Raw genomic sequence first — 20264 nt, forward strand, 5'->3', positions numbered from 1 at the left:
AAAAAGGCACATGACAGCTTGCTTGGGGTTTACCAAAAGGCACCTAAAGACTTGCAGACGATGTGAAAGAAGATTCTCTGGTCTAACCAATATTGAACTCGCCATGCATCACATCTGGAGGAAACCTGGCGCCATCCCTACGGTGAAGCACGGTGGTGGCAGCATCATGCTGTGGGGATGTTTTTCCGCGGCAGGGACTGGGAGTCAGTCAGGATCGAGGGAAAGATGAATGGCGCAAAGTACAGAGGGCTCCTTGATGAAAACCTGCTCCAGAAGACAGGACCTCAGACTGGGATAAAGGTTCACCTTCCAATAGGACAACAACCCTAAGCACACAGCCAAGACATTGCCGGAGTAGTCTCTGAATGTCCTTGAGTGGTCCAGCCAGAGCCTGGACTTGAACCCAATCTAGCATCTCTGGAGAGACCTGAAAATAGCTGTGCAGCGACACTCCCCATCAAACCTGACAGAGCTTGAGAGGATCTGCAGAGAAGAATGGGAGAAACTCCCCAAATGCAGGTGTGTCAAGCTTGTAGCGTCATACCCAAAAAGACTTGAGGCTGTAATCTCGAGGCTGCCAAAGGTGCTTCAACAAAGTACTGAGTAAAGGGTCCGAAGACTTATGTCAATGTGATTTTTTTCAGTTTTTAGCAACAAAAAAATTGCAAACATTTCTAAGCCTGTTTTGCTTTGTCATTATGGGGTATTTTGTGTAGATTGAGGGGAAAATACTATTTACAACATTTTAGAATAAGGCTGTAACAAAATGTGGAAAAAGTCTAGGGGTCTGAATACTTTCCGAAGGCACTAACATCACATACCGGAGTGGGAAATTAAGTACTGTGCTACACACCCTTTATGAAAGTCACACAAGTGAGCATATTTTTCTGTTTGTAAGAAAACATTATAGCATACAATGTCTAAGCCATGTTTACATATTGATTTCACACGCATATTGCACTTTATTTTAGTGTTGTTGATGAGTAATCGTGTTTTTATTGTTGTTGGTGTTTCTGATTATGTCTCGTGACAATGTATGGAATCAGGAATACCAACACTTTGCAATTTCCTACTGTACTAAATTTTAGTTTGTAACTGACATTTCATTTTCCTGCTAAAAGGAGACCATGAACCCAAAACGGCAATATGTACCGAAACATGGGGTTGGTGAACTGTTACACCCCTAATTTTCAGGCCACGCAACTGTTTTTAGCAGTAGTCTGTTGTCCTCCCACCAACAGAGCAACATTGAGTTTTTTTTTTTTACCAACAGTCATTACCATCTGTTATGCTGGTTCAGCAGGACTTGTCAAAAAATACCCATCCCATCAAGGCAAACAGAATTGTACTGTTGCTTAGCTTTTTGCTTAGCCTTTTGCTTAGCTTGCTGATAAGTGGCCCTCTGAACCATATGGCCTCTTCTCACACACACACACACACACACACACACACTCCGTGAGAGAAGCAGGTAGGGACTGACTGGGCTGTCACAGGCAGCTGTTGTACAGCCCAGCTAAGTCCCCTCAAGTCTGACCTCTTGTGGCCATGTTGAATGCATGTGATGTCTTCCAAAGCTGCATAAGAGCAATTTCTCGACCAGGAATACATTTAAGGTGCGTCTGTGATTGGAGGCTTCTGTTACCACAAATTTACATTACAAGCGGTTTAGTGGCATTTCAAAATATAGTAAAAGTATGGATCTCTTGTGATATGGATATTGCACATGTCAATATCGCAATGTCAATATAAATTTGATAAAGCATCCATCATGCATTTAAAAGCAAAAGGGTTGGTGTAATTATTGGTTGGAGAGCATTTCCACCATTTTGTTAAATCCTTTCAAGAAAGTGTAAAATTGCATATTTAGCGGAAGGGTGGAGAATGGGGATGCAGGCTTGGCCTGTTTACTTGATTATATGCCTTGAATTAGAAGCTGCTTTCCCAGAACTTCCATTCAGTACAAACCAGTGTTTGACGTTTTACAGGTCCCGGAGATGCTCCACAACGATGCTGGGGACCACGGCTTCAGCCACTGCGGCTTCTTCCTGCTCCAGAACGCAGGCATCCTGTTGGGCTTCTGCATCATGTTGCTCATCGCAATCTTTGAACACAAAATCCAGCTGGAAATAGACCTCTAAACTGATGGATCTCAAACCTGGTCTCCAAGGACCCCTGTGTTTGCAGGTTTGAATCCAAACCGAACTTGGTACTGGGAGAAGGAATAGATTAATCGAACATGGTTAGTTGATTAGAACAGAATGTAGCCTTAAGTTCGATTGTAAGCCTACATTCACAGGCATCCTTGGAAAACCAGCAGTGTTAAGAAACACTCCTCAAACTGACAGGACCAAGCGCCTTGTGTCTCACCTGCCGAGTGGCCACATCACGAGTCAGCCATTACTGTGTCTTTCCCTCTCATCTCCTCCAAGAAGTGAAAAAGAAATGAATAGTGTGAACATTTCTTTTTGGTCAAGGTTCACCTGTTGCAAAATGTCAATTGGCACGTATTCTGTATGTGTTTTTTATGTCTGTCAAACCTTTGTTGCATAGTTGTCTGTCTTCCCTCAGTGTGCTTCATGTTTTATTTCTGGTCAAGATTTACAGTAAAAAAACAAAATGGAGGACTGTTTTGTTGACTGGGTGTTTGGAAAGGACAAGCTTTGTTTGTGGGCGTCAGAACAAGGGCCAATCCTTTAAATCTTGTGTTTATTTAAAATCCACAAGGGTCAAGTGAAAGCTCATTGATTGGGCAAAGAGGCTCCATGCCCAATTTCAGGGCACTGTACCACAGGTTGTGACTTTAAACATTGTAAGTGCCAGTCGGCTTGAGCCTGTTTTAATCCCAACCTATCCCACCTCCTTGGTAATAGTGCACCAAGTCTTTAAATGCCCGATTTAAATGAACTTAGATCAGTCTTTTAAGTCTGTTACATTGTCCACAGAGGTAACACTTGGTTGTAAATGTGTTGTAAATTAGCCTTGATTTGCAGAGCTATTTCAGAGGTACAGTATCTCACAAGTAACACTGTGTGGAGCATTTTCTCCCATGAAAGTAGTCCATTAGAGAAAAAAGGCTCCATCTCTATCCCTAAGTTTGTTAATTTAGCCAGTGTCAGTAGGATATCCAGTCATGGGACTAGATAGATAGCAATCAATCTGATACATAAATACTAAGTGATTATAGTGGTAACTTCTTTCAAAGGTCCTATGATGAATGTGTGATCTATGTCTGTTCAGAATGAAGCCACTCAAAGTGGTATTATGTTTTTAAGTTATCGTGCCAATATCTCATCTCGCTGTGTATTGAGAAGATAACCAAAGGTTTGGTTAGGAAAAATGTATGTTTTCATCCGTTTCACACTGTTTAGGAAGAGGTATATCATGAAGAGAACCTGTTTGTTTGTGTGCCATTATTTTACTGTTGTGTACGTCAGGCAGCTTTGGATGTAATATGTGTTACTTTACATTCCAGAAGAAAATAAAAGTTATTGCCTACCACCCCCTCTTTGGCCTCACTGGATAAGTAGAGTATGACTGCACCCACAAGAATGTAACGTGAACATTGAAAATACTTTTGATCTGGAACTTGAAAGTAGTTATGCTGCTCGGGCAGGTCCTCTGACATTGAACTCAATTGACAGTACCACTGAATAGGGTTGGGCAGTATTCAGATTTTCATACTGGGGGGGGGGGGACACTACACAAAACAATTTGAATGTCTGCTGTAACCAAGAAGCTTGATCTTGACACTTTGCTTCCAAAAGAAATGTGTTACGAGTTTAGCTATCTTTTAAGTTAGCAAAACAAATGCATTAGCTGGAGCCCTGAGCTGGATATAATTTATTTGACACATCTTAGATGTCTTGTACTTTTAATCACACCGTCGGTATTTGGAATATCCTGGTATATCGCCCAAGCCTACCACTGACAATTGCTGCCAGAGAAATGTGAGTTTGCCATCCAGTGGTCAAATGACCATTCTAAATCCATTTGCCGGTAGCAGGTGGTGTGTGTATTGGTAAGGTAAACACTACCATATCAAGTCATTGTATCTTGTTGAAATACAACATGAGCTACTTGAATTGTAGGTGCTACTTCATACAACTGATAAGTTGAACAAGCATTTTAACATCCTCATAGGTAGGGTAACGTATTGTTTGTTACCCTCTTTCTTATCATTCATGTTCAGACTTCAAGCAAAAGCGTTTACTTCATATTTTAGACCCCCATGGAGTGCCTGTTTGGTCGCTAGCTAACGTTCCATTACCTTCACAACCAAGAAGAGCACACGGAGAAAGAAAATTATATCATAGCTAACGTTACATTACCTTCACAACCAAGAAGAGGAAATGGAGAAACATTAAGAATCATGATTATATTGTAATGAAACAGCAGGGAGCAGGTTTCAAACCCGCAACCTTCTAGCCTTAGGTCCGGCGCACTATCGAGTGTGCAGCAAAATTATGCTCATGCGGCAGAGTCGATTTCCGTGCTTATAAACCCAGGGTCGTTACACTATAATTTCTAGCATAGCCAACTAGCTAGCTAACGTTACATTACCTTCACAACCAAGAAGAGGACACAGAGAAACGAGTAATAATCATGATTATATAATTTCTAGCATAGATAACGTTACATTACCTTCACAACCAGAAGAGGACATGGAGAAACATTACGAATCGTGATTATATAATTTCTAGCATAGCCAACTAGCTAGCTAACGTTACATTACCTTCACAACCAAGAAGAGTAAGAATCATTATTATATACTTTCTAGCATAGCTAACTAATGTTACATTACCTTCACAACCAAGAATAGGACATGGAGAAACATTAAGAATGATGATTATATTGTAATGAAACAGCAGGGAGCAGGTTTCAAACCCGCAACCTTCTAGCCTTAGGTCCGGCGCACTATCGAGTGTGCAGCAAAATTATGCTCATGCGGCAGAGTCGATTTCCGTGCTTATAAACCCAGGGTCGTTACACTATAATTTCTAGCATAGCCAACTAGCTAGCTAACGTTACATTACCTTCACAACCAAGAAGAGGACACAGAGAAACGAGTAATAATCATGATTATATAATTTCTAGCATAGATAACGTTACATTACCTTCACAACCAAGAAGAGGACATGGAGAAACATTACGAATCGTGATTATATAATTTCTAGCATAGCCAACTAGCTAGCTAACGTTACATTACCTTCACAACCAAGAAGAGTAAGAATCATTATTATATAATTTCTAGCATAGCAAACTGCTAGCTTGCAAGCTATATGAATGATACAATAAAATGAGCTACTCTCGTTGGGGATCGCTATGGCTATTTGTAAGAACAAGTAACGGTAAGACCCCATCTGGGAAGCATATACCCGACTGCTTCAACATTCTACTCAATACATTGTCAATGAGCTCTGATTTAATCAAAATTGGCTTGGACATACAATGCCATTGCAAAAGGAGGCAAATAATTAGTATAAACTTTTGTCCTCATTTTGATATTGCCATATTGATTTTAGCAGTATAACATTATCTAGGCTAGTTAAGATAGAGGGAATACCACAGGATTTTAACAGTTGACCTTAGTATTGCTAGCTAGCTATTTTTGATTTCATGTTGGATGCAATATGTTCTACCATCCATTTGACGACATGATCGTAATTGTTAAGTTGTTTCCTACTAAACATTTGCCACTTCAGCAATGTCATCATATTTCCAGGCCACTATAGTGTCATTTAGACAAAACAGTTGTTAGCCTCTATCTATCACGACTTCTTGGCACCACTATGGCGCTGCCGGCAGAGTGCGGCTTGACAACAGCACAACGCGACCCAGTGACGGATGTGCAACCTATGAAGGCCAGTGAGTCCCAGAAAGAGGGCCAAATATCTACAAATTCTATCTTTTGGGAGGGGTAGAAAACAATTTTCAACCAGCGATCGAGTTGTGAGACTGCTGTAGAGCTCATCACTCTCCCTAACTGGGAGGGAGCCAGAGACAATTATTCGATAACGACACATCTTTCAAGCTAATTTACACGCTGAAGCTATGTTGCGCTTGGTGTCCTCTGACTGTTCATCCTAACATAACATCGTTGGTGCCGACGTGGATAACAATATCCATATACTCTACACTCTGCAGTTTTAGCCTTAGCCAGCACCATCTTCAGATTAGCCTTAATGTCGGTAGCCCTGCCCCCTGGTAAACAGTGTATGATCGCTGGATGATTCTCTTTAAGTCTAATATTGCGGGTAATGGGGTCACCAATGACTAGGGTTTCAATTTATCAGAGCTAATGATGGGAAGCTTCGGTGTCTCAGACCCCGTAACGGGTGGAGGAGAGACCTGAGATGTCTAGGACTCCGACTCGCTGCTTAATGGGGAGAACCAGTTGAAAGTTTCTGTTCGGCTGAATGAGCGACACCGGACGAGCATGCAGACATTTCTTTCCAGAAGCATTGAGAAAATAGTCCGGGTGTGGGGACTGTAGAACATGTCCACACAAAGCGTCCAGGGTGAAAAAGTTTAATGAAAAAAGTAGCACAAGAACAAAACTAAGATGTTAGTAAATTTATTAAATGCAGAGTTTGATTAAACGGTTATTAGTAAAAAAAAAAAAACGTTTGACAGGTAGCCAAGTAGAAACAAGCAGCACAGCAGCATGGAGACAACCATGAAGTGTGATGTGTGTAAAAGTATTTTCTCTTTAATGCTTTTTGCCTTTTTATGCCAGTATGTTTACCACTTCACTGCCTTTAGATCTGTAGTTTGAAGCATATACACTGAGTACACCAAACATTAGCAACCCCTTCCTAATATTAAGTTTCACAACAAAATTGTACATTTACCAAATATTAAAGAATCTTAGCTAGACAAGAGAGCCTAGAAATGGGACGATAATTATCAAGAATACTAGCGTGCCCACCCTTATGGAGTGGCAGCACATAAGCAGCCTTCCATACTTTTGGAATATACTAGCTAGCTATAATATCCGATAGACATGTTCAGGAAAAGCATGGATAGAGCTAGCAATCTGTAGTAACATTATTAATTGAAATATTGCTATACCCTACATAGTACCACAAACTGTTTTACCACTCACAACATTTTCCTTTCTTTCTGTGCCACCCAATGTTTGCATACTACTGGTACAGTGAACAGGTTTATTTGATAGCATTATGGAACAATGTGGTTTAAATTAAACAAACGGTTAGCCGGGAAAGGCTATACGGACAAGGACATACAGTGAGTGCACAAAACATTAGGAACACCATCTTAATATTGAGTTGCACCCCCTTTTGCCCTCAGAATAACCTACATTTGTCGGGTCATGAATACCTACAAGTTGTCGATAGTGTTCCACAGGGATTCTGGCCCTTATTGACTACAATGCTTTCCACAGTTGAGTCAAGTTGGCTGGATGTCCTTTGGGTGGTGGACCATTCTTCATACACACGGGAAACTGTTGAGCGTGAAAACTCAGCAGCGTTGCAGTTTTTGGCACAAACCGGTGGCCCTGGCACCTAGTATCATACCCCGTTCAAAGGCACTTAAATCTATTGTCTTGCCCATTCACCCTCTGATTGGCACACATACACAGTCCATGTCTCAATTGTCTCAAGGCTTAAATTATCCTTCTTAAACCTGTATCCTCCCCTTCATCTACACTGATTGAAGTGGATTTAACAAGTGACATCAATAAGGGTTCAAAGCTTTCACCTGGTATGTCATGGAAAGAGCAGGTGTTCTTGATGTTTTGTAAACTCAGTGTATATAAAACATTTTGTTTAACTATAATATACAGTAATTAAACATAATGTTTTATATTACATATTACATATTCAACAAGAAACAACTCACACAGTACTTTACAAGGGCGTCTGTGTTTGTCGACCATCTTTCCAGGTCAATTACGTTTTAGTTTAGGTTTTCAGCACTCAAGACCACTTTATACGCATACTTAATACAAGTCTGAGGTTGACGAGTGCTAATTTCTCTCAACAACTTTTTAAAAAGGGTAGTAGACTTTTACAGATCATAGTTTAGCCCAAAACTAATGAGACTGTTTCAGCATGTGCAATGTAACAATTCAAAACATTCATCATTTTAGCAAACATATATTTATATATTTAATAAACATTTAAAAACAATAAATGCTACTACAGACCTGCTAAATTACTCACATCTAGCATTCATTTTTAAAAATAATGATTTATTTATTTTAAAAGATGCAGCCGTTATTCATAAAGCAAACATTGGATGACTTGGTGAAGGTGTGGTAAAGAGAAGCTATCTGTCACAACCTGATCTGTTTCACCTGTCTTTGTGCTTGTATCCACCCACCTCCAGGTGTCGCCCATCTTCCCCATTATCCCCTGTGCATTTATACCTGTGTTCACTGTTTGTCTGTTGCCAGTTTGTATTGTCAAGCCTACCAGTGTTTTTTTTTCGTACTCCTGTTTCCTTGAGCCCCTGTTTTCTAGGTTTTGATCATTCTGCCTGCCTGCCATTCTGTACCTTTATCCACTGCCCTGGATTACTGACCTCTGCCTGTCACTCTGTACCTTACGGACTCTGCCCTGAACTACCGACCCCTGCCTGCCCTTAACCTGTCCTTTGCCTGACCCCTGCTTATATAAAAAAATGTCTGTTATTCGAACTGCATCTGGGTCTTTTTTTTAGCCTTTAACTATCTGTTTTCCTCCCCCTTCTTCGTCCATGGTGCTCGTTCAACGTAGCATTAGGAGAGTCCTGTGAAAATTAACAGTTATGAACTTGTCATTCTGAACAGCACCATCTTTCTAATTGATAACGTTGACATATTGGCATAATATGAAAACTGATGGGCAACATCATAACCTCTATAAAGTATAAAGACATGTTTAAAGATTTTTTTTAATCAAGCATGTTGCCATGATGTGTAGAAGCTGTTATTGACAAAAGGGAATATTAATTAGAAATCCATAGAAAACTTTTTCCATTAGAAAAATATTGTCTCACGTTAATCAGGACAGCCTTGGTCAAGTCACAAAGGGCTTTACAGCAACGTTACAGCGTTCCAACTGTAACATCAGCACTAGCGTACACTGATCGCACAAAACGCTTTTGAACACCTGCTCTCTAATTGACAAAACTTATGGCAGTGGTTAGTTGTTAAATGAGTTACTAAACTCAGAGCGTGCACATTCGACATCAGCAAATGTAGTTTTGATTCACAGAAAAATAATCACCAGTCGCAAGTTAGGTCAAGGAGTTGTATTCTTTTTCAAATTGGGTTGCAAATATTATTGAATTTATTCACATATCAAGTTACAAGTTTGCAACTGTTTCACAACTACAAAGCTGATTATACAAGTGCAACTCATATTTTACATGTGCCAATCATATATTACATGCTTGTACACTTATGTCTCTATTTTACTTGAATTGATAACAGAAACATTTTAAATAGTACCATGCATAGACAGAAGTATGTGGACACCCCTTCAAATTAGTGGATTCCATTGCTGACAGATGTACAGTAGAGTAGGGTACAGTATTGTACAGTAGAGCACAGTACAGTAGAGTACAGTACAGCATAGCACATTATATTTGTCTATGTTATGGCCAACTATATTAACAAAAGGCAGAAGCTGATGCACCCAAAAATGTCTTGTAAAGGCGTTGACTTACCCTGAAGAAAGCACTGCGTGCTGAAACATTTGAGAGCATAATTAGAGGGTGCAACATTATTTCTTTATTTTTATTGGCCAAATAGATGTCAATGTTGGGGCTCTTGGAGGGTTGGCGCCCCCATGCTGGTTACACTGTAAGACATTTCTGTATTTTCAACAGTAAAAAATTGTAAATGTGTTTAACAGCATTAATGCTGTAGATTACACTGCATTGTCGGTAAAATTCTGGAAAATACTCTTATTAACTGTAATTGGAAGCCTCTTGTAAAAATTACTCTGACATACTGTAGCTTATGCCTACTGTATATTCAAGTTATTTGTTTCAATCGCCAACCTCATGCTGTCCGGTGAGACACATGAAGCTCGGACTATTTTAGTAAATATCTTCTTGACGCAGCTGTGAAGTGGAATGATATTTTCAGCAGTTGCTGGTTAAGGTACTTTGACTTGTTTAGAAGTATCTTTATTGCAGAATAGTGGTGTTTTACTGTTAACCTAATATTGCATTAGAGCTGCCGCTTTCTTGTAATGAGTAGGCTTGCATGTTGATTAATTCACACAACTATCACACCCATGCATATTATTAAATTACACTGATGTTCCAGATAACATGGTTTTATATTTGTTGATAACTAATATTGAAAGGTGATAGGATGCAATCTACCTAGATTAGAAGGCCCAGGCTAATTCCTCCTAACGTAAACTAGATAAATTGGATATAAAACAAATACTGCCATGTGATAAAGGATAGCATGTCCAATATACACTGAGTGTACAAAACATTAGGAACACCTTCTCTTGCCATTACAGCCCTACCAGGTGAAAGCTGTAATCCCTTATTGATGTCACATGTTAAATCCATTTCGATCAGTGTAGATGAAGGGGAGGAGACAGGTTAAAGAAGGATTTTTAAGCCTTTAGACAATTGAGACATAGTTTAATGTTTGCCATTCAGAGGGTGGATGGGGAAAACAAAATATTTAAGTGCCTTTGAATGGGGTATGGTACTAGGTGCCAGGCGCACCGGTTTGAGTGTGTCAAGAAGAGCAGCACTGCTGAGTTTTTCATGCTCAACCGTTTCCCGTGAGTATCAAGAATGGTCCACCACCCAAAGGACATCCAGCCAACTTGACATAACTTGTGGGAAGCAGCTCCCCTGGGACTGCTGCGCAGAATAAATATTAACCTGCACTGAGATGCACGAGGTTGAACTTCACTAAACTTTCTCGAGTTTTCCCCCTCAGTTAACCTCTACGGGATCGGTTGCCCTCCGCGGGACAGTGGAGCTAACGCCACATGCCATATCTGACATGGACAGAAAGCGTAAATTCTTGTTAATCTAACTGCACTGTCCAATTTACAGTAGCTATTACAGTAAAATAATACCATGCTATTGTTTGAGGAGAGTGCACAATTATGAACTTCAAAATGTATTAGTAAACCAATTAGGCACATTTGGGCAGTCTTGATACAACATTTTGAACAGAAATGCAGTGGTTCATTTGTTCAGTCTAAAACTTTGCACATACACTGCCACCTAGTGGCCAATCTAAATTGCACCTGGGCTGGAATAAGACATTATGGCCTTTTTCTTGCATTTCAAAGATGCTGGTACAACAACAAAAAATGCATGTTTTTTTCTTTGTATTATCTTTTACCAGATCTAATGTGTTATATTCTCCTACATTCATTTCACATTGATTTCACATATCCACAAACTTCAAAGTATTCAAGTTAGATTTGGGTATGTCATTTTAGGCTACATTTTTTGAAAGGGTCCGATCCTTAACAGGTCAACTTTACTGTGGTAATTGTGATCTAATCAACACAATATTAGCCACTTTACAAAAACATAACGAACTATACAAGAGTTAGTGTGCTAAACTAACTATGCAAGAGATTTTGCTGTAGGCAGAATGCATCTGAGTAGGATTCCATTCCATTGACATGCATAACTCAGGCCATACTCTACACAGACCGGTGTGGCATAACCAATTAGAGCTGCAGTAGGCCTATATGCAAATAGACCATTACTGTACATGGATATGTGCCATTCACTTTGAACTGGAAAGTTCTTGCATCAAACAACATAACATTTTCAGTCACCTCCTTTTCTGAAGGACAAGTGGATAAGCAGGTTAATGTTAATCCCTGCATGTTTTTTTTCAAAGGTCTCATGGGATGTAAGCCTACATTGAACACCACACATTGGTTGCTACTGTAGGCTGAATGTTTGAACAGCTATTTTAAAATGTTAAAATATTATGAAATTAATTTTCTCCATTGTCTTTGATGATAGGGCCACCCTGGTAGGCCGACATTATGATCAAATAGCCACAGTAGCCTACTTGACCACTGTCTGAAACTGTAACTTAAATCGGGTACAGCCTGTATTCACAGTAAACATGAGCTGGAAGTTGCACAGAATTTTCACAAGTTGTGCCGAAAAAAATGAGCTGGAACATTGGCCGGCATCCCTGTGGAACGCTTTCGACACCTTGTAGAGTCCATGAATTGAGGCTGTTCTGAGGGCAAAAGGAGGTGCAATTCACTTTTAGGAAGGTGTTCCTAATGTTTGGTACACTCAGTGTATGTCTGTGTTCGTATAGCTTCTCCCGGCTAACCATTTCTTTAATTTAAACAACATTGTTCCAAAATGCTACAGTATTAAATAAACCTCCTCTCTGTACCAGTATTATGCAAACATAGGGTGGCACAGAAAGAAAGGAAAATGTTGTGATTCTGGTGAAATAGTCTGTGGTATTGAGTAGGCCAGTGGTTCCCAAACATTTTATAGTCCCGTACCCCTTCAAACATTCAACCTCCAGCTGCGTACCCCCTCTAGCAATAGGGTCAGCGCACTCTCAAATGTTGTTTTTTGCCTTCATTGTAAGCCTGCCACACACGATACATTTATTAAACATAAGAATGAGTGTGAGTTTTTGTCACAACCCAGCCCGTGGGAAGTGACAAAGAGCTCTTATTGGACCAGGGCACAAATAATTATAATAATAATCAATCATTTTGCTCTTTATTTAGACATCTTACATATAATACTTTATTTGTTCAGTAACGGTGAATAACTCACCACAGGTTAATGAGAAGGGTGTGCTTGAAAGGATGTTCATAACTCTGTAATGTTGGGTTGTATTGGAGAGAGTCTCAGTCTTAAATAATTTCCCACACACAGTCTGTGCCTCTATTTAGTTTTCATGCCAGTGAGGGCCGAGAATCCACTCTCACATAGGTACGTGGTTGCAAAGGGCATCAGTGTCTTAACAGTGTGATTTACCAAGGCAGGATACTCTGAGCGCAGCCCAATCCAGAAATCTGGCAGTGGCATCTGATTAAATTAAATTTTCACAGAACCGCTTGTTGCAATTTCGATGAGGCTCTCTTGTTCAGATATCGGTAAGTGGACTGGAGGCAGGGCATGAAAGGGATAACGAATCCTGTTGTTTGTGTTGTCCGTTTTGGGAAAGTACCTGCGTAATTGCGTACCCAACTCACTCAGGTGCATCTCTATATCACATTTTACAATGTCTGTAAGCTTGACTTCATTTGCACAGAAAAAAATCATACAATGATGGAAAAACCTATATGTTGTCCCTGTTAATGCAGACAGAAAAGAGCGCCAACTTCTTAATCATAGCCTCAACTTTGTCCCGCACATTGAATATAGTTGCGGAGAGTCTCTATAATCCTAGATTCAGATCATTCAGGCGAGGAAAAACATCACCCAGATAGGCTAGTCGTATGAGAAACTCATCATCATGCAAGCGATCAGACAAGTGAAAATGATGGTCAGTAAAGAAAAACTAAGCTTGTCTCTCAATTCCAGAAAACGTGTCCATACCTTGCCCCTTGATGACCAGTGCACTTCTGTATGTTGTAAAAGCGTTACATGGTCACTGCCCGTATCATTGCATAGTGCAGAAAATATGAGAGTTCAGGGGCCTTGCTTTTACAAAGTTAACCATTTTCACTGTTGTGTCCAAAATGTATTTCAAGCTGTCAGGCATTCCCTTTGCAGCAAGAGCCTCTTGGTGGATACTGCAGTGTCCCCAAGTGGCGTCGGGAGCAAATGCTTGCGCGCGCGTTACCACTCCACTATGTCTCCCTGTCATGGCTTTTGCGCCATCAATACAGATACCAACACATCTTGACCGCCAGTCCATTTGATGTCACAAAGCTGTCCAGTATTTAAAAAATATCCTTTCCTGTTGTCCAGTGGTTTGCAGAAGAGGATGTCTTCCTTAATTGACCCCCCATAAACGTAACGGACATATACCAGGAGCTGTGCCAGGCCCGCCACATCTGTTGACTCATCAAAACATGTCACTGATGCGTCGTGAAGCAGTGTTGTTTGATGAAGGTATTCTCTGTATAGATTTTTGGCCTTTTCCCCGATCATTGTCCCAGCCATATCCGCGCAGCAGAAAGAATAAGTCCTCCCATACAGTATGGGGCTTGCTTGTCCTAGCCACTCGGTAGCTCACCATATAAGTTGCTTCTAGCCCCTACTTATTAATGGTATGTTTTGCTTTTATACATGTCTTACTACTCGAAAGTGTAGTGTCTCAAAAAACTCCCGTGGCTTATTTTTCTAATTGGTATGTTTTTGTTTCTAAATGTCTGCGCAAGAGTGGAGGTTTCATTGAATTGTGAGATGGTACTTTTGCAGATATAACACACTGTGGCTGAGGAAAGGCACTACTCCTAATATAAGTGAACCCCAAATCAATGTAATTCTCATCATATTTGCGCCTCTTCGATGGTCCAACGTCCCTGTTCGGTGCTTTCCCAGGTAAGGGGGCAGTAGCTCTTCGGCTGCATCAGATTCACAACTGTCAGTGTCCATGATAGCTGGGCTAACAACAAATGTAGAATTACTGATGCTAGCATTGGATGTGCTCGTGGAAGCAGAACAACTTGTGTCGTCGACAGGTGCAGGTGTAGTACTGCTGGTAGTAGCAGTACTACCAGTAGACCTGGTATGTGTCTCTATGGGTGTGGACCTTTTATCAATTTTCGAGCAAACGGAATGAGCAGCAGCTACGTTTGGCTATATACGGACTGTTAGTGGAATTCCTATTGAGAGTAACGGTTAATGTGATTGGTTCTTCATTGTTTGACTAGGCTACCTGTACTTGACATTGTGTTGTTATTTCACTGAACACTAGATGGTTTAATTAAATTTTTGGTAGTGAAACGAGGCTACTCAGGTGAGAAAAAAACTCACCCAAATGTTTAGGCCCATCGGAAAATATAAATGGACTGTTTGAAATGTGAACAATGTGAAGAAAAAACATTTTGAAAGGAAAAATGGGGGCAATTGCAATATTTTATTAGTTAGCTAGGCTTTGAAGTAGGTCTATCTAGCTGTTTTATTTGTATTTGTTCAATGCCTCAATTCATTTCATAAACTATATTGGATATGTACAGTGGGGAGAACAAGTATTTGATACACTGCCGATTTTGCAGGTTTTCTACTTACAAAGCATGTAGAGGTCTGTAATTTTTATCATAGGTACACTTCAACTGTGAGAGACGGAATCTAAAACAAAAATCCAGAAAATCACATTGTATGATTTTGAAGTAATTAATTAGCATTTTATTGCATGACATAAGTATTTGATCACCTACCAACCAGTAAGAATTCCGGCTCTCACAGACCTGTTAGTTTTTCTTTAAGAATCCCTCCTGTTCTCCACTCATTACCTGTATTAACTGCACCTGTTTGAACTTGTTACCTGTATAAAAGACACTTGTCCACACACTCAATCAAACCTCTCCACAAAGGCCAAGACCAGAGAGCTGTGTAAGGACACCAGAGTTAAATTGTAGACCTGCACAAGGCTGGGATGAGCTACGGGACAATAGGCAAGCAGCTTGGTGAGAAGACAATAACTGTTAGCACAATTATTAGAAAATGGAAGAAGTTCAAGATGACGGTCAATCACCCTCGGTCTGGGGCTCCATGCAAGATCTCACATCGTGGGTCATCAATGATCATGAGGAAGGTGAGGGATCAGCCCAGAACTACACGGCAGGACCTGGTCAATGACCTGAAGAGAGCTGGGACCACAGTCTCAAAGAAAACCATTAGTAACACACTACCCATCATGGATTAAAATCCTGCAGCACACGCAAGGTCCCCCTGCTCAAGCCAGCGCATGTCCAGGCCCGTCTGAAGTTTGCCAATGACCATCTGGATGATCCAGAGGAGGAATGGAAGAAGGTCATGTGGTCTGATGAGACAAAAATAGCTTTTTGGTCTAAACTCCACTCGCCGTGTTTGGAGGAAGAAGAAGGATGAATACAACCCCAAGAACACAATCCCAACCGTGAAGCATGGAGGTGGAAACATCATTCTTTGGGGATGCTTTTCTGCAAAGGGTACAGGACGACTGCACCGTATTGAGGGGAGGATGAATGGGGCCATGTATCGCGAGATCTTGGCCAACAACCTCCTTCCCTCAGTAAGAGCATTGGAGATGGGTTGTGGCTGGGTCTTCCAGCATGACAACGACCCGAAACACACAGCCAGGGCAACTATGGAGTGGCTCCGTAAGAAGCATCTCAAGGTCCTGGAGTGGCCTAGCCAGTCTCCAGACCTGAACCCAATAGAAAATCTTTGGAGGGAGCTGAAAGTCTGTATTGCCCAGCGACAGCCCTGTAACCTGAATGATCTGGAGAAGGTCTGTATGGAGGAGTGGGCAAAAATCCCTGCTGCAGTGTGTGCAAACCTGAAGAACTACAGGAAACGTATGATCTCTGTAATTGCAAACAAAGGTTTCTGTACCAAATATTAAGTTCTGCTTTTCTGATGTATAAAATACTTACAGTGGGGCAAAAAAGTATTTAGTCTGCCACCAATTGTGCAAGTTCTCCCACTTAAAAAGATGAGAGAGGCCTGTAATTTTCATCATAGGTACTCTTCAACTATGACAGACCAAATGAGGAAAACAAATCAAGAAAATCACATTGTAGGATTTTAAATGAATTTATTTGCAAATTATGGTGGAAAATAAGTATTTGGTCACCTACAAACAAGCAAGATTTCTGGCTCTCACAGACCTGTAACTTCTTCTTTAAGAGGCTCCTCTGTCCTCCACTCGTTACCTGTATTAATGGCACCTGTTTGAACTTGTTATCAGTATAAAAGACACCTGTCCACAACCTCAAACAGTCACACTCCAAACTCCGCTATGGCCAAGACCAAAGAGCTGTCAAAAGACACCAGAAACAAAATTGTAGACCTGCACCAGGCTGGGAAGACTGAATCTGCAATAGGTAAGCAGCTTGGTTTGAAGAAATCAACTGTGGGAGCAATTATTAGGAAATGGAAGACATACAAGACCACTGATAATCTCCCTCGATCTGGGGCTCCACGCAAGATCTCACCCCGTGGGGTCAAAATGATCACAAGAACGGTGAGCAAAAATCCCAGAACCACACAGGGGACCTAGTGAATGACTTGCTGAGAGCTGGGACCAAAGTAAAAAAAAGCCTACCATCAGTAACACACTACGCCGCCAGGGACTCAAATCCTGCAGTGACAGACGTGTCCCTTAAGCCAGTACATGTCCAGGCCCGTCTGAAGTTTTCTAGAGAGCATTTGGATGATCCAGAAGAAGATTGGGAGAATGTCATATGGTCAGATGAAACCAAAATATAACTTTTTGGTAAAAACTCAACTCGTCGTGTTTGGAGGACAAAGAATGCTGAGTTGCATCCAAAGAACACCATACATACTGTGAAGCATGGGGCTGGAAACATCATGCTTTGGGGCTGTTTTTCTGCAAAGGGACCAGGAAGACTGATCCGTGTAAAGGAAAGAATGAATGGGGCCATGTATCGTGAGATTTTGAGTGAAAACATCCTTCCATCAGCAAGGGCATTGAAGATGAAACGTGGCTGGGTCTTTCAGCATGACAATGATGACAATGACAATGATGACAATGACAATGATTTCAGCAACATACCGCCCGGGCAATGAAGGAGTGGCTTCGTGAGAAGCATTTCAAGGTCCTGGAGTGGCCCAGCCAGTCTCCAGATCTCAACCCCATAGAAAGTCTTTGGAGGGAGTTGAAAGTCGGTGTTGCCCATCAACAGCCCCAAAACATCACTGCTCTAGAGGAGATCTGCATGGAGGAATGGGCCAAAATACCAGCAACAGTGTGTGAAAACCTTGTGTAGACTTACAGAAAACGTTTGACCTCTGTCATTGCCAACAAAGGGTATATAACAAAGTATTGAGATAAACTTTTGTTATTGACCAAATACTTATTTTCCACCATAATTTGCAAATAAATTCATTACAAATCCTACAATGTGATTTTCTGGATTTTTTTTCTCATTTTGTCTGTCATAGTTGAAGTGTACATATGATTAAAATTACAGGCCTCCCTCATCTTTAAGTAGTCGAACTTGCACAATTGGTGGCTGACTAAATACTTTTTTGCCCTACTGTATGTCTGTTAAAGGAATTAAATTACTCTATGTTTTAATATCTAATTAAACCCTTATTCTATAATAATAGACCGAACCCAGTCTCAAAATCAAACAGCAGAGTTTATTCTCGAGAGTACTGAGTACTTACACATTTTACCACAGGTTATAAACTGAAAATGACGTCAGCGTTTTCTAAATGTTCCGTCTCTTCTTGACACTGGTAAAAAGGCTCTATAGTTCTCAAGCCTTCCCTCCTCGCCTAGAGCCAAGGTCAGCTAGTGTAGATAAGCATTCTAGTCAGTCTGGAGATATAGTTCATTCATTTGTACCAAGGAACAGACCGTATTTGTTCTAAACTCTTGACCACATTCACCACATTATATTCAGTACTGGGATCAAGAAAGAAAATTCATACATGTACATTAACATAATAGTATTCTGATTAGTACATATACAGTAACATAATAGTATTCTGACTCGTCAGGCCTGATTGAAATGTATACATTAGTCATTATAGGTAAAAATTCCCTTAACAATGTCATGCAATAAAATGCAAATGAATTACTTAAAAATCATACAATGTGATTTTCTGGATTTTTGTTTAGATTCCGTTTCTCACAGTTGAAGTGTACCTATGATAAAAAATTAAAGACATGCTTTGTAAGTAGGAAAACCTGCAAAATTGGCAGTGTCTCAAATACTTGTTCTCCCCACTGTAGCTGTATAGATTCCTGGTTCAAATCATCCCAAGATGATGAACCCTTGAAGATGGGACAAAGTGGATGGCATGGTGGCCCGGAGGAAGCCAGCTGTTCTCAACCCCTACATTGTCCCATTCTCATTAAGTTAGATTGAAGACCTCCAGTGAGGCAAGTACACACACGACACCAGCTTGATATGTCCCAACTTGATAAGTCACCTGTCTTTTTACCCACAGAGTAACAGACCTGGTCCTCTCAGTCTCTCATTCTATTCATTATTTTTCTATGCTTGTCCTGGGGTGAGAGAAGCTGACAAATCAGAACTGAGGAAGATTGTTACAGAGCCCCATGGGGAACAGCTGATGCCACGCTGACATCTCTCTCCTGGGTGCTCTCCTGCACCAACTGTCCTGTTGTGTGCTTCAACTCCTCTGAACCCCCTTACCCTGAAGAGTGTTGCTCCTGATCATAGATCTAGGTTTGTACACGATCCCAATATTAACTCCATTTCCTTTTCTTTCTTTGTCTGTCTCTCTCTCCCCCCACACACACAGGAACACAATATTGTTTTAAAATTAAATGGAAAGGGGAATGCCTAGTCTGTTGTACAACTGAATGCATTCAACTGAAATGTGTCTTCTGCGTTTAACCAAACCCCTCTGAATCAGTGTTGTAATTATGCTCTTATTTGGTTACATATGTGTTAACTGTTCTTGCCAAGTCTGTTGTTAACGTGATGTTAATGTTGTTACCAATTTGAAAAATATATATTTTATGTACAAATGTATAGTTTTTCTAACATTTTGATTTCTGGGAGAATTTCACTGTAAATGTTCAACATTATCCCGAGTTGACTGTGTATGCATCTCAATACCCTTTTTCTGAAGTATGCACTTATCCACTACCCACATGGTGGTCCTCTGTAGCTCAGTCTCTAGAGCATGGTGCATGCTATTTTAAAATGGAGATGGCATTTATGACAGCACGGGCACCACCATTGAGGCTATAATGGCACAGATACAAAGATGAGACCTCTGTATATCTCTATGGTGTCTAGTGATGCGCAGGTTGACTTAAAACCCTCAGTCCCTTGCACTAGTGTGTAGCCTAAGCTCAGGGCCTAACTGTACACTCGCCAAATAAACACCAATTGCCTAATACTTTTGGGAACTTGGGCAGAAAAGTTTAAGGTCGATCCACTGAGGCAATAAGGACAATGTTGGCGTTTAATTCAATAAGAGAAAAGCTGCGAAATCGAGAATTTAAAATATATAGGAGGGAGGGCTGGAACAGTAGCCGGATGTTTGGGAAAGATTTGGTGAAGTGGCAAAAGATGGTGAAAGCAGTGCCAGCCGGCTATGTTGTGTGTGATGATTGTGAGGCGCTATACAAATGTGACAGTCACAAGACGGGACTTCAAAATGGCACA

The 20264-nt window shown here is 40.7% G+C and overlaps 1 protein-coding gene across 2 annotated transcripts in view; it reads left to right on the top strand.

The window, feature by feature from the left end:
* The window catches only part of slc39a6 (solute carrier family 39 member 6), a 164886-nt gene extending 161388 nt beyond the window's left edge, over positions 1–3498 (top strand). For both annotated transcript variants that reach the window (XM_090181750.1, XM_021612640.3), the window contains exon 12: positions 1986–3498. In XM_090181750.1, the coding sequence (XP_090037876.1) occupies positions 1986–2138 (153 nt within the window). In that variant the 3' untranslated portion in view covers positions 2139–3498. The remainder of the gene's footprint in view (positions 1–1985) is intronic.
* Positions 3499–20264: the final 16766 nt, after the last annotated feature.

Source organism: Oncorhynchus mykiss, chromosome 8 (genome assembly GCF_057628025.1).
Source record: "Oncorhynchus mykiss isolate SJ-2025 chromosome 8, ASM5762802v1, whole genome shotgun sequence".
In the NCBI taxonomy this organism is placed as follows: Eukaryota; Metazoa; Chordata; class Actinopteri; order Salmoniformes; family Salmonidae; genus Oncorhynchus; species Oncorhynchus mykiss.